General features: G+C 38.1%; 1 protein-coding gene across 1 annotated transcript in view; it reads right to left on the bottom strand.

Annotated features, from left to right (window-relative positions):
* Nucleotides 1-15653, bottom strand: part of Gucy2f (guanylate cyclase 2F, retinal) — a 139805-nt gene that overhangs the window by 63950 nt on the left and 60202 nt on the right. The window contains exon 6 of the mRNA XM_055604984.1: nucleotides 11995-12126. Coding sequence (XP_055460959.1) covers nucleotides 11995-12126 — 132 coding nt within the window. The remainder of the gene's footprint in view (nucleotides 1-11994; nucleotides 12127-15653) is intronic.

The raw sequence follows: 15653 nt of genomic DNA, 5'->3' as shown, positions 1-15653 counted from the left end.
AGTGTCCAAGTGGGTTACCTAGTAATGGGAAGAGGGACTGCCTCTGAGGTAATCTGATTGGCCTGCTCGTTGATCACTTCCCCCTGATGGGTGAACAGTCTTATCAGGCCACAGTAGAGGACAATGGAAACCTGATTTTTGACAAAGAATCCAAAACCATACAATGAAGAAAAGACAGCATCTTCAACAAATGGTGCTGGTCTACCTGGATGTTTACATGTAGAAAAATGCAAATAGATCCATAATTATCACATTGCACAAAACTGAAGTCCAAGTAGATCAAAGAATTCAACATAAAAACAGACCCACAGGCTGGAGAAATGACTCAGAGGTTAAGAGCACTGCTTGCTCTTCCAGAGGTCCTGAGTTCAATTCCCAGCAACCACATGGTGGCTCACAACCATCTCTAATGAGATCCAGTGCCCTCTTCTGGTGTGCAGGTGTACATGAAGACTGGACATTGTATACATAATAAATAAATCTTAACAAAAAAAAAAAAGACTCACGAAACTGAGTCTGGTTAGTAGAAAAAGTGGGGAAGAGCCTTGAACTCATTAGCAGAGGATATAACTTCCTGAACAGAACACCAACAGCACAGGCTCTAAGATCAACAATCAATAAATGGGATCTCATGAAACTGAAAAGCTTCTATAAAGCAAAGGACACTGTAATCAGAACAAAATGACTGCCTATAGACTGAGAAAGTATCTTCACCACACCTATATCTGATAGAGGGCTAATAGTCAGAATATATAAAGAACTCAAGAAGTTAAACTGCAACAAATCAAGTAATCCAATTTAAGAAAATGGGGAACAGAGCTAAACAGGGAATTCTCAATAGAGGACCATCAAATGGCAGAGAAACACTTAAAGAAATGGTCAACATCCTTAGTTATCAGGGAAATGCAAATCAAAACAATCCTGAGATTTCACCTGACACCCATCAGAATGGCTAAGATCAAAAACTCAAGTGACAACACATGCTGAAGAGGATGTGAAGAAAGGGGAACCCTCCTCCATTGCAGGTGGGAATGTAACTTGTACAACCACTTTGGAAATCAATCTGCCACTTTTTCAGACAGTTAGGAATATTACTTCCTCAAGATCCAGCTATACCACTGCCAGGCATATATCCAAAATATGCTCAAGTATACACCAAGGACATTTGCTCAACCATGCTGGGAGCAGCTTATTTCATAATCAGAATCTGGAAACAACCCAGATGTCCCTCAACTGAGGAATGGATACAGAAATTGTGGTATATTTACACAGTGGAATACTACTCAGCAATTAAAAACAAGGAAATCATAAAATTTGCAGGCCAATGGTGGGAATTAGAAAAGATTATCCTGCATGAGGTATCCCAGAAGCAGAAAGACACACATGGTATATAATAACCTGTAAGTGGATACTAGACATATAGTATAAGAGAAACATACTAAAAGCTGTACATCTAAAGAAACTAAGCAAGAAGGAGGACCCTGGATAAGATGGTCAATCCTCACTCAAAAAGTCAAATGGGATAGACTTCAGAAGAGGGAGAAAACACGGAATAGGACAGGAGCCTACCACAGAGGGCCTCTGAAAGACTCCACCAAGCAGGGTATCAAAGCAGATGGTGAGAGACTTATAGCTAAACCTTGGTCAGAGTGCAGGGAATCTTATGAAAGAAGGGGGACATAGAAAGACTTGGAGGGAACATGAGCTCCAAAGGAGAGCAAAAGAACCAAAAAAATCTGGGCCCAGGGGTCTTTTCTGAGGCTGATACTGCAAAGACCATGCATGGAGATACACTGGAACCCCTGCTCAGATGTAGCCCTTGTCAGCTCAGGTTTCAAATGGGTTCTCTAGTAAGGGGAACAGGGACTGTCTCTGACATGAATTCATGGGCTGGCTCTTTGATCACCTCCCCCTGAGGGGGGAGGCAGACTTACCAGGCCACAGAAGAAGACAATTCAGCCAGTCCTGATGAAACCTGATAGACTACGGTCAAATTAAAGGGGAGAAAGACATAGACTACGGTCAAATTAAAGGGGAGAAAGACCTCCCCTATTAGTGGGCTTGAGGAGGGGAAGAGGAGGAGAAGGAAGGAGAGAAGGTTTGGGAGGGAATGAGGGGAGGCGTTACAGCTGGGATACAATGTGAACGAATTGTAATAAATAAAATATTTTTTAAATGCTTGGAAAAAACACATTTTTTATTTTGATTCATCCATGTACCACCATAGTAAAAGGTCATGTAGAGACTTTAAAGAGACTATTTCCAACTTTTCCCATTCATAATCTTTTTTTTTTTAGTTTAAATGTTTGTGGGTGCAGTGTGATAATTTGATCCATGTATACAGTGTGTAAAGATCAAATCTCTGTAATTAGCATTGATTCTTAACTTTAAAATACAAAACTACCATTTCTAAGGTTACTGTCAATTCAAACTCAATTATTTTATTGTCTTTCTTCACTTCATTGCTAGTACCTGATAATTTTCTTCTGCATGCGTAGCCTCAAGGAGTCATCAGTCACCAAGCCCTACTTAGTTCTGTACAACCAAAATTTTTTAAAGCAATATAAATATAGATTCCTTTTCCTCTGTGATAATGATAATGTCTTACAGTGTGTTCCTTAGTCTTCCAAGTGAGTGCACATCTATTACTTATAGCCTGAAGATTCAATTTCAGGCTGCACCTATTTGTTATCAAGTAGAGATAATAAAGCAGAGAGCTCTCTGCAATCAAATTGTGTAACCACTCTCTTATTAAGAAATATACCCAACTGTAGCAGCTCATGTGGAAAGCTTCCAGAGGCAAAGGCTAGTGGTAGTTGCAGAAATCTCAGTAACTCCCCTGAACTCGGTTGCAAAGCTTTTCCTAAGGCAAGGAGTTCAAAGCTCCTCAACTAGGGAATGATTCTAGGAGCTGGACAAATCTATGACAGACAAGCTCCTCGCCCATGAAGCTCAGCAAGACAATGTACCATCAGTGGATGGCTGCAGCAGAATGGTCAAAATATGGTCCTGGACCAGATGCATCTGTGTCAGCTTGGAACTGTTTAGAGGTACCAATAACTGAGTTCCACTGAACACCTAGGGAGTCGGAAGGTGTAAGAATGAGACCTGTAGTGTGGATGTTATCAAATCCTCTTTGTAATTCTGATACATGTTCAAGGTTGCAACCTGGTGCCCAGGCTTTCCCCTTACCTTATCTCTGTGATGCTCCCTTTATTCATAGCCTCTCCGTTTACTTCACACTGAGCTTCTTTTATCAAATTCTGCTCTCAGGCAGTGGTCTAAAACTCATTCACAGAAGTCAAGAGGACTTGCCACAAGCTTAACAGTTTTATCTTTCAAAGGACTTTACCTTTTATAGCGATCAAAGGTTAAGCCTTAAGCCACTAGCACAAAACTCTAACTGGGATTTTACAAAATGTGACAATGTATAATACGTACTGATGGGAAAAAAAAAAAAAGCTTTCTCAGTCTTTTGGCAACTGTCTCTTGGCCCTTAGTGACTACCAGCTGTTATGGCACTGTAGTGCTAATTAGATAGTAATGTTTTCCATCAGGTGAAAAAATTGTGCATTTTTTTTGCAGCAGCAGCATACTTGGCTGCATAAAAGCATGCACATTTTATAAGCATGCATGTTCCACACTTATATTTACTCACCCTGGTCACAAGGGAGCACATGCCACTGGTAGTGTGTGTAGAGTCTGCATATCACCAAACTCTCCATGTCAAGGGGAGCCTCTTTTAGGAGGTGTTGAGTAAGGCTATCAGGGTTGGAGAAACAAACTGGACTCTGAGCTCTATGAATACTAGATAGAAGAAAGAGGCAACCTTATGGAATTTCCGAAGCATATTGAAAATAATGACTGAACAAAAAGCATAGTTGGGAATGATGGTATAGATATGGATGTGAGGCTTGTCACCCTACCCAGAACTAGACTGGAATGTCTGCATCTCCTTCTGTACAACACACATTTAAGTTACAGTGTATTATCACTGTGAATAGAGCCCTCATTGGTGTGCATAGGGTGTGAAGTCTGAACATCAGTTACTAATAGCTCTGACTGGCCTGTAGATTATACAGACATTCTTAATGGAGTTAGTTCAGTCAGAGACATAGTTTGGCCTTCTATTTGGATTACTTAACTGACAGTGTAGCTAAGAGTAGCTTTTGAGAGCTGGGAAGGGTATTATGTGTACCTAACACAATCTCATATCTCCATAAAGAACCCGAGATAATAACAGAGCTAAAACTGCACCAGTATCTTGCAAGGTCCACTCTGTTCCCTGTTTACCTGTCAGGCTCTCTCTGTTTAGAGGATTTGGCTGGTTCAAATTTTAGTTCTCACATACACACACCTCCTAAGCAATTTTTTATTGAGTGTGCATCCTCATTCATGAAAAATGAGGGAAAAGGAATAAATGGGAAAGTTTTCTCTTCACCACACATGGGCTAAATCGCTTTTGGTTTTGGTCTCTTAAAACAGAACGATAAAATATTTCACTTATCACTTACTTTTTAATTAAGAGGAAGAAGCTTCAAAGTTTATTCATGGAAGTTTTCTGAAGTATTGTAAAGTCTATCTGTTTTGCACTAAGGCCATTGTGAATTAACTAAAACAAGAGAGCGAGTTCCTAAATATGTCTCCGTTTCAACCTCATGGTTAGCCTTAGCATACCTACTTAATCAGCCCTCTCGTCAGTTTCCCCACCTTTTAAAGGAGGTTTAGTAGATGACTTTTCTTTTTTTTTTGTATTTTATTTTTTTCTTATCAGTTACTTTTTATTAACTCTGTACCCCAGCCGTGTCCCGATCCCTCATTCCCTCCCAGTCCCTCCCTCCCTCCCTCCTCTCCACCGTGCCCCTTGCCAAGTCCACTGATAGGGGGGACCTCCTCCCCATTCATCTAATCCTGTTTTATCAGGTATCTTCAGGACTGGCTGCAAAGCTCTCCTCTGTGGCCCAAGAAGACTGCTCCTCCCTTGGGGGGTGGGGAGGCCAAAGAGCCAGTCATTGAGTTCCTGTTAGAAATAGTCCTTGTTCCCCTCACTATGGGAAACCAATTGGTTACTGAGCTACCACAGGCTACATCTGAGCAGAGGTTCTAGGTTACATTCATACATGGTCCTTGGTTGCATGTCAGTCTCAGAAAAGACCCTGTGCCCAGATATCTTTGGTCCTTGTCGAGCTCCTATCCTTTCCTCATCAGACTAACTCCCCTTCTTTCTTATGATTCCCTGTACTCTGCCAAAGGTTTGGTCATGAGTCTTTGCTTTGAAAACACTGCTAGTTAGAGTCTTTCCAATGCGCTCAGTAGACTCCTGTCATACGTTCAATGCACATCCCATCTGTCATTCTAAACAAGGATTGATCATCTTACCCCATGCTCTTTAACTTTAATGATCTATACCTCTATGATGAGAGACAATGGCTGGTAGAAGGAAGCGAAGTATATTGTAGGAAAGAGGAAAAGAAGAGGCTTAGAGAGAAGTAAATGAGTGTACAGAGTAAAGGAGAGTTAAAGAGGAACACATAGGGAGAGGCAAAGGGTTGAAAAGTGTCAAAATGAAGCAAAAGATAAATTCAGGAACTTCTTCCTCATCTCTTCAGCCCCACACACTATGGTTATTAGAGCAGATAGTCACAAATACCTAACAGCATCTGCTGTCACTGCTTTCTCTCCACTAATCAGCTCATCTGGTTCTGTTTTCTATATTCAAAGAATAACTGTGGAAGGTTATACATCTGTACATAAATCAGAGTATAAACATCTATCAATGTAGTACAATGTATGGGACCACCCAGAAAAACCTGTCTTTGGCTATTTAGCATCTACAAGCCTATGATCTGGAAATCCCAGACTCCCAGGAACAGTTCTCTCATTTGATTGGTTGGTTGGCATTGTTTGTTTCTTTGGCTTTACATGGAAACTCTTGTGCATGTGTGCAGGCATACACTCAAGTGTGTGTGCCTGTGTGTGTGTGTGTGTGTGTGTACTAGTTCATGTGTGGGAAGATTATGTGCCTGGATAGGGTTAAAGAGTTCTCTAAGATGGAGTATAAAAAAAATTGAATCAGTAGATTAAAAAAAAAAAAAAACGCTCCAGCAGCTTTCTCAAATGGTCCTCTATTAGAAGTTGTTTGTATCAGTCTCAGGAAAGACCCCTGGTCCCAGATTTCTTGGTTCTGTTGCTCTCTTTGTGGTGCTCCTGTCCCTTCCAGGTCTTTCTATCTCCCTCTTCTTTCCTAAGATTCCCTGAACTCTGCCGAAAGTTTGGTTATAAGCCTCAGCATCTGCTTTGATACACTGATGGATAGATTCTTTCAAAGACCCTCTGTGGTAGGCTCCTGTTCTGTTCCCTGTTTTCTCCTTCTTCCAATGTCCATCCCATTTGTCTTTCTGAGTGAGGATGGAGCATCTTACCTAGTGTCCTTCTTCTTGCTTAGCTTCTTTAGTTGTACAGATTTTAGCATGTTTATCCTATATTATTTCTAATATCCACTTATAAGTGAGTATATACAATGTGTGTCTTTCTGATTCTGGGATACCTCACTCAGGATGATCTTTTCTATTTCCCACCATTTGCATGCAAATTTCATTATTTCCTTATTTTTAATAGCTGAGTAGATTCCATGTGTAAATGTACCACATTTTCTGTATCCATTCCTCAGTTGAAGTACACCTAGGTTATTTCCAGTTTCTGGCTATTACAAATAAAGCTGCTTTGAACATAGTTGAACAAATGTTCATGTTGCATGGTGGAGCATCTTCTGGATATATGCCCAGGAGTAGTATAGCTTGATCTTGGGGTAGCACTATTCACAATTTTCTAATAAAGCGCCAGACTGATTTCTATAGTAGTTGTACAAGTTTGCATTCCCACCATCACTGTAGGAGGGTTCCACTTTCTCCACATCCTCTCCACTATGTGTTGTCACTTCAGATTTTGATCCTAGCCACTCTGATGGGTATAAGGTGAAATCTCAGGGTAGTTTTGATTTACATTTCCTTGATTACTAATGATGTTGATTATTTCTTTAAGGGTTTCTCTGCCATTTGATATTTCTCTATTGAGAGTTCTCTGTTTAGCTCTGTACCCCATTTTTTAATTAGATTACTTAGTTTGTTGGTGTCTAATTTCTTGAGTTCTTTATATATTCTGGATGTTTTCCTGCTTTTGAATGTAAGGTTGATGAAGATCTTTTCCCAGTCTGTAGGCTGTCTTTGTGTTTTGTTGACAGTGTCCTTTGCTTTACAGAAGCTTTTCATTTTCATGAGGTCCCATTTATTAATTGTTTATCTTAGAGCCTGAGCTGTTGGTGTTGTGTTCAGGAAGTGCTCTCCTGTGCCAATGAATTCAAAGCTTTTCCCTACTTTTTCTTTCAACAGATTTAGTGTGTCTGGTTTTATGTTGAGGTCTTTGATCCACTTGGACTTTGTTAGTGAAGGGTGATAGATATGGGTCTACCTATATTTTTTAACATGTAGACATCCAGTTAAAACAGCACCATTTGTTGAAGATGCTCTTTTTTCCCTTTTATGGTTTTGCCTTCTTTGTCAAAAATCAGGTGTCTGTAGTTGTGTGGATTTATTACTTGGTCTTCAATTCAATTCTGTTGATCTACTGGCCTGTTTCTATGCCAATAACATTAACTTTTTATTATGTTGCTCTATAGTACAGCTTGAGATCAGGGATGGAGATACCGCCGCAAGATCTTTTATTGTAGAGGATTGTTTCAGCTATTCTGGTTTTTTTGTTTTGTTTTGTTTTGTTTTGTTTTGTTTTCCATATAAAGTTGAGAATTTTTCTTTCAGAGTCTGTAAAGTATTGTGTTGGTAATTTGATGGGAAACCATTGAATCTGTGGATTACATTTTGTAAGATAGCCATTTTTACTCTATTAATCCTACTGAACAATGAGCTTTGGAGATCTTGTCATCTAATATATTCTTCTATTTATTTCTTTGGAGACTTGAAGGTTTTTCTGTTTGTTTTTTTTTTTCATACAAGTAACACCAAGATACTCTATGCTTTATGTGGCTATTGTGAAGGGTGTTGTTTACCTAATATCTTTCTCAGCCCAATTGTCTTTTGTATACAGGATGATTTCAGATATTTTTTAGTTAATTTTGTATCCAGCCACTTTGTTTAATGTGTTTATCAGCTGTAGGGGTTCCCTGGTAGAATTTTGGGGGCCACTCCTGTATACTGACATACCATCTACAAATAGTGATATTTTGACTTCTTCCTTTCCAACTTCCTTTCCGATTTGAAAACCTTTGATCGCCTTTAATTTTCTTATTGCTCTAGAAAGGACTTCAAGAATAATGTTGAAGAGATATGGAGAGAGTGGGCAGCCTTGCCTTGTCCCTGATTTCATTGGGATTGATTTAAGTTTCTCTCTGTTTAGTTTGATGTTGGCTGTATGTAGTCTTACTGTATATTGTCTTTACTATGTCTAGGTATGTGCCTTGCATCCCTGATCTATGCACGACTTTAAACATGGTATACACTCACTTATAAGTTGATATTAAATGTATAATATAGGATAGCCATAATAAAAGCTACAGACCTAAACAATAAGGAAAAACCATAGGGAGGGTGCTTAAGTCTCATTCAAAATGGCAAACAGGATAGACTCCAGAAGCGGTAGAAGAGAAGAAACAGGATGAGAGCCTACTATAGAGGGTCCTCTAAAAAGCTCCACCCAACAGAGGATCAAAGCAGATAATGAGACTCACAGCCAAACTTTGGGCAGAATTCAGGGAGTCTTATGAAAGAAGGGGGAGATAGAAGGACATGGAGGGGACATGAGCCCCACAAGAAGACCAACAAAGCTGAGTTCAAAGGGTCCTGCAGAGACTGATGCACCAACTAAGGACCTCGACTCCCTGCTCAGATGTAGCCAATTGGCAGCCCAGTCTCCATGTGGGTTCCCTAGCAAGAGGAGCAGGGGCTGTCTCTGTCTTGAACTTGACTGCCTACTTTTTGATCACTGTGCCTGGTGATGCGGCCTTGCCAGCCCACAGAGGAAGAGGACCTGGGCAGCCCTAATGAGACTTAATAAGCTATGGGTAGATGTCAGAGGAGAATTCCCCATTTTAATGTACTAGGGGAAAGGAATAGAGGGGAAGAAGGAGGCAGGGTGGGTCTGAGAGGAGTTGAGGAAGGGGTCTTCAATTAGGGTATATAATGAATAAATTGTAAAAAGTAAAAATAAATAAATAAGATATTTATAAAAGACATTGTTTTAAGTCTCATCATCCAGTAGATTAGGTTTCAAACAAGTCAGTTTTCTGTAAGACTTGTTACTTTAGCCAGGCATGGTGACACGTACTTGTAATCCAGCACTTGTGAGACTGGAACAGGAGGATTGTTAGGAGAAGAACAGCCTGAGCTACACAGTCATTAATAAATGAGTTAGAGCTGCAAAATGATACCCTCTACTGGGGGGATGGCTCAGTCAGTAAATTGCTTCCAGCACCTACTACTGGCCTCTAAGGTCATGCAGACAGATGGTGCTGATATACATTCAAGCAAAACATTCACACACATTAAAATAAATAAATAAAATATTTTTAAATGAACATAATCCTTTTATAAAGGTAAAGCTCTCCTTCTTATGAATAGACTGACTAGCAGTCATTTATGAAAAGTTATATAGCCAGCTCCCCACTCAACTTCCAAAACAGGAAAGTATCTGACAAGAGCTTCAAGGCCAGTAACAGGCTTTTCTTTCGTTCTTTATCAATTCTACACTGCAACCTTTCAATCCTACTGAATAAAACACATCATGATTCAACACCTAAATTTGTCCACTGAGTCAGAGAATCATAGCAAAGCCATGCCAGATGTAGCTTTAGAGGCTTCTCTGTCAAGCAATTATCACACCTGGCTGCACATATCAAAAAGCACATAAATGGACTTAAAAAAAAAAAAACATACACCAATGACTGGTTGTAGGTCCCTACCAACTGAATGCCACCAAGAATCAATTGGTAAGAACGGGAGTTTGGACATAGCTTTCTTTTCTTTTTTTTTTAACATTCAGAAGGAGATTTTAATGAGTCTCCAACATTAAGCACTCACTCAACTTCTAATGTGGTAAATGAAAAGTGAAAGTTATTGATACTTATTTCAGAATCTCAGTGGTGTAGTGCGGCTGTAAATGCCTAAGATTATTCTGTTTGACATTCCATAGCCAGCCAATCACTTCTTCCTTTAGTTTTTCAGAGAGAAGATTCCTTAAAACTTCAAGTTCACATTGGAAACAGATCCCCTTTTTTGATTACATTAAATGACAGTAAAATCCATAAGTTTCCTGCTTCAAAGTAAGATAAAACACTCATGAATACTAAAAGGACACATACTATGCTAATTTGGCATGTAGGCAGGGGTAGTCTACTTATGAAACTGAGCAATTTATATCTATATTTAAAAAAAAAAGAATTTTTTTACAGTTCTAAAGACTGGAAAGTTTTAGACCAAAAGACAGTAGATTCAATTACTGAGTGAAAGTTGTTGTCTATATGTCCAACTTGATGCTGTCACATCCTTTGAAGTAGAGAAACATTGTGGAAGGCATAAGGGCAAGTGGGCCAAAACCTATATATAAGTTTGTTTGTTTTTGTAAGTGCTATACTCATGTTGATTTAGTCCCTTTTTTATTTTTTCTTTTTTATTAAATTTTAATTTTTTATATTAATTACATTTTATTCACTTTGTATCCCAGCTATAGCTCCCTCTGTCATTTCCCTCCAATCCTATCCTCCCTCTTAATCCCTTTTTAAATTCTCATCTCTTCATTGAGACACATATTCATTGTACACAATGACAGGTTTCATAAGGACAATTTTTTTTCAAGAATATCCTGCATGTTAACTATATTCATGTCTCCATACCCTCCTTCTCTCCATTACTCCCACTAGTCTCCTTCCTTCCCCCATTCTTTCTTCTACATTCATGTCATATATCTCTATATCTGGTTTGTATATTTATAAAAATCTAGGATCCACAAATGAAAGAAGACACATTTTTTGAGTCTCACTGTTTTCTCTTACTATCTCAAGCTGTTCCAAATGTCATCATATTGGCCAGTAAAATTAAACACCTAAAGTTTGGAGGTTAACATGGATAATCCCTAGCAAGTTTCTATGAATTATTTATTTGATGGAGGAGAATACTTGAAAAAAGGCAATTCAAATCTAAATTCTTCCTTTTTTAGCCTTTCTTTTCAGCTACTATTGAAGCTGTGAGTGTCTTGTGCTTTTGGGAGGGTCTCCAAACACAACAAGGAAACCACTCTGGGAAAGACTCACTTCGAGGGACAGAAGGACTGTCTGGTTCCCTCATTACCCCTTGCTTAACTCTTTCCAGCTGATTTTCTATAGCTCATCTCTAAAACTGATGCAAGATTTGTTCTGGTTACCAAATTCCAATGTCTAAGGATAATAGGGATGAGGTTACCTCTTAAATCTTGAAAGACAGAAACTTCAAAGGGCATTTCTGTTTTGTGAAGCATAAAGTCACCTGTTACTCCTGAATATAGTACAGGTGTAAAAAGAAAGAATTTCTAAAGTTTCAGTGTCACCAGGCTATTATAAATATGGGAAAGACAACCAGAGTTTAAAGGTAATCTTCAACATATCTGTGTTTGTAGACATCTCACACCAAACTAGTGACTCAGGGAGTCATTTCTTCAATTACATATAGCATTGTGGGATGACTGTAACATTTTAAGTATTTGGGTGTCAGGTCTTTTATCAGCAAACCTAGTGAATGAATCAAATTTAATTATTTTTAATGAAGTTTCAAGATGATCAGTTGTTGGGGAAAAATCACTGTCAAAAATATCAATCAATCAAGCTTGTAAATGGACACATGCAGAAAAACTTGGAAAAAGCTTCAATATTTGTACCCAAAGACTGACTCTTCAGTGGCAGCCTCATTTTAAAAGCTGAGAAGGTTGCAGATTAATGAAATCTAGTTATCTTACCTCATATATTGCTATGTTGGAATTTTCATAAGTAGCTGGAGTTAGATAGCCCGAAGAAAACGACAGCCTTGGGGACCTCCCACTTTGAACTTCTGAGATAATCTGGAAGCTTACACTGGCATGGCTTCCTCTCTGGGAAAAGATTAGGGGAAATAAAAGGTTGAACATAATTGTCATTATTTAAAATCAATTCATTATAATCATTCGGAATTCTTTGTAGGCTGTAGTTAGTAGCTTACATAAATTCTATATACCACCAAAGAAATATTAACATTCCCAAGTATTTTTATCTCCCAGATAACTTGCTTATTTTTTTGGAATTAAGATATAATTACATCATTTTCCTCCTTCCCTTTTATCCCTCCAACCTTTCCCTTGCATCTTCAATTGCTCTTTCTCAAATTCATGGCCTCTGTTTCTTTAGTTGTTGTTCCATATATGTGTGTGGATATCTATTCCTAAACATTGATCAGTCCCTGTAATGTTACTTGTTTGTTTGTTTGCTTGCTTTCTTGCTTGCTTGCTTGCTTGAGACAGGGTCTCACTGTGTGGACCAAGCTGGTTTAGATCTCATAATCTTCCCTCCTCAGCATTTCAAGTGCTAAGATCACAGGTATGCAACATGCCTTTCCTATTTCCCAGAGAAAATTGAAATTATATTCATGTGAGACAAGAAGGTCTATATCTGCCAGTAATTTCACATGAAATCTTCATTTTCAAGACTTGAAATTTAGATCCAAACGCTGAAATTAATTAATTTCCAAATATCATCTACTCAATGATTTAGTTAAGAGAAATGTGGTTGTAGAGAAATCAAACTTTTAAAAATAGAACTAGTAAATAATTTCAGCCCCTGACTCCCAGTATTGGCTTCTTTTTAGTTCTACTCTGCCAGATGAAATCATTCTTTCTGAGAGAATGCCACATATAGAGCAATTAAGAAGATAGAGAGTAAGTGGGTTATCAGTATATAATAAGCATAAGGCTGAAGAAGGCCACATCTTTTGCTCCTTAAATTTATTTAGACATATAGTCTGAAAAGGGGAGCTGCAACTTCCCAGTTGAAAGACAAAATGAAGAGAGTTCCCTGCTATTGTGTTAACCTTTAAAGATAAGCTTCTATGTCTTCAAATAAGCCAGTAGGCCTACTTTATATGAAGAATGGAATAAGTCAATCAATACCTCAATATTACTTTCTTTATTTTTTAAAATGTTTTCTAAAAGAATTGCAATGAATATAAATGAATAGATACCCTCATTATTATCTAGGCAAATGTCTTTCCTCTTCCAACACCAATACCACCATTCATTCCTTTATTAATTATTTTATTATAGTAGTCAGAGTAGTCTTTTTGTTATTTCAGAGTCTCACTATGCATGACAGATTGGCCTTAATAACACAATCCTCCTGCCTCTGCCTTCAGAAGACCAATATTATAGGCATATACAACCAATGCCTAGCTTCTATATTCTCCTTTTTATAAGGAGGAAACAGACAGCTAAAGAACAACACAAGGACTTGAACAAAGATTTTGCTATTTCAGTTCCCTGTCCTGTTCTTTTTCCTTACCACATCATGCTTTCTACCAGTCCTGTTTGCCCATAATTAATCTTAAAACTTTCCAATGCTGTGCTTACAATTGTCTTTGATCACCTGAAAATAACTGATTGCTTAGCCTTAACATAAGTTCTTTTCAATATCAACACTATCAAAAAGTATGAAGAAAATGTTCTAATATTTTAACAGCTCAAAGACTTAGGCAACATGTAAAACCTGACTCCTCACATAGCCCCTCCATCAACTTGCACTCCTTCCAACAGAGGAAGGCCAGGGAGACATCTACCTCCCTTCTATTCTTTGTTTTCACATCTCAGCAAGCACATGTAGATATATATTAAGACATAGACCACTCTGTGAAGGGAAAGGAAGAAAGTCATAAAATCTGCCCAAATCCACATACACTTGGATTTCAGCTTTGCTTTCTTCTTTTAACGTCTTTCTTTTCTGACTTAACTTCTTCTGACCTGCCAAGTTTTCTAGACTGAATTAATTCTGTATTCTCAAAGAGTTTACACTTTCAGACATTCCTTTTGTGTGGAGTTCTTGGCTTGGTTTCTTGACTGATTAAACACAGCCAGCTGCAAGTTTGTGACTGAGCAATTAAGCAAAATGTATGCTTCTTCAGTAATGCCATTCTTTTCCACTTAGCCCAAAACACTTGAACAAGCAAACAAGCATCAACATTCCCATAAGAACTGTTGATATTTGGTGATTTTTCACTTTTATAGAATATGTTTTCATTCTCTTCAGGTCAAAAGTTACATAAAATGATATATCATCATGTTCACTGTCTTAAACACTAAGCCATCTGTCTGTCTGACAGTAGTTCTTTGTGGCATTTTGTAGGTATTGGCATTCTTTTGCAACACAAGTGCAGTTTATATATTAGTAGACTTCATTGGGCTATTATAAGGTCTATGCATCAAAAAAATCCAATTTAATCCAAAAATGAGCATAATAACTGTTTTTGGTACTTGAAAACCCAATATCCAGGCAGCTGTCAAGAATTGTCAGGTTGATATGGATAATACCAAATTCATGGGGGGGGGGGGGATAGATTTGTATCTTTGGCCAAAACTTCAGTACATTTATGTTCATTTTCATAAGACTTTATGGCTGATCACTTTTCTAGAGAACATATTTTGACCATAAGACTGAATTATTTTCCCTTAGTATCAAGTTATAGATTGGGATCAATTCAGAGCTTTGGTTTCAGTGTCTGCTTCAATTGCGGAATTTCATACAAAGATTGAGAGAAAAACCCACCATCATGACTGCTATTGTACTCCAGGGGTTTCAAATATGGAAACCAATTATCAATGTGTTTCTGTGGCCAGCCACAGGGATAGTTTTGATTTTCATCAGTACATTTCTAGGATGGTGATAGCCACCTTAAAAAAATCATCTGAGGATTTAACACAGATGATTCTAAGTCTGGAATGAATTAAATAGCTCATCAGTTCATTTGGCAGACCACCCAGGACATTACCACATAATTCCATTCTTCATGTAGCCAGATAATTACATGTAACTCTCAGTGTCATATTTAAGCAACTGACCTGTTTGCAACTAAGACAACCAAATGCTCAAATCTGGTGTGGTAAAATGACAACAGGATATAGCACACAGAAACAATACTATGCTTTTGTATCCTCTTTATATATCTTGCTACCCCAGAGTATGCAAAGATGAGTTGTTATTATTGCAACCAAGTAGGCTAGAATAAGGAAACACACCAGCTTCCTTGACAAAAATATTCCCCACATCCTTTCTTTTCCATGCCTCTGTTCATTATGCTTCCTCTGCCTAGGATATTTCTCAAGGCCATGAAGACAATAGGAAGACAGGATAGAAAAGTATAATTAATAAAAGTTAAATAAAAAATTTAAAAAAAGAAACCATATCAAACAATAGTTAAGTATGTCTTTTACAAAATATAATACTAACTACTTAGTATTTTGGGCAACACCAACTTTTTTTTTAATTTTTTATTAATTACACTTTATTCATGTTGTATTCCCCCATAAGCCACTCCCTCATCCCCTCCCGACCCCACCCTCCCTCCCCTTTCTGCATGCATGCCACTCCCCAAGTCCAC

Source organism: Psammomys obesus, unplaced genomic scaffold (genome assembly GCF_907164565.1).
Source record: "Psammomys obesus unplaced genomic scaffold, mPsaObe1.curated_primary_1811, whole genome shotgun sequence".
NCBI classification, from domain to species: Eukaryota; Metazoa; Chordata; class Mammalia; order Rodentia; family Muridae; genus Psammomys; species Psammomys obesus.
This window is presented reverse-complemented; position numbering and strand designations above follow the sequence as displayed.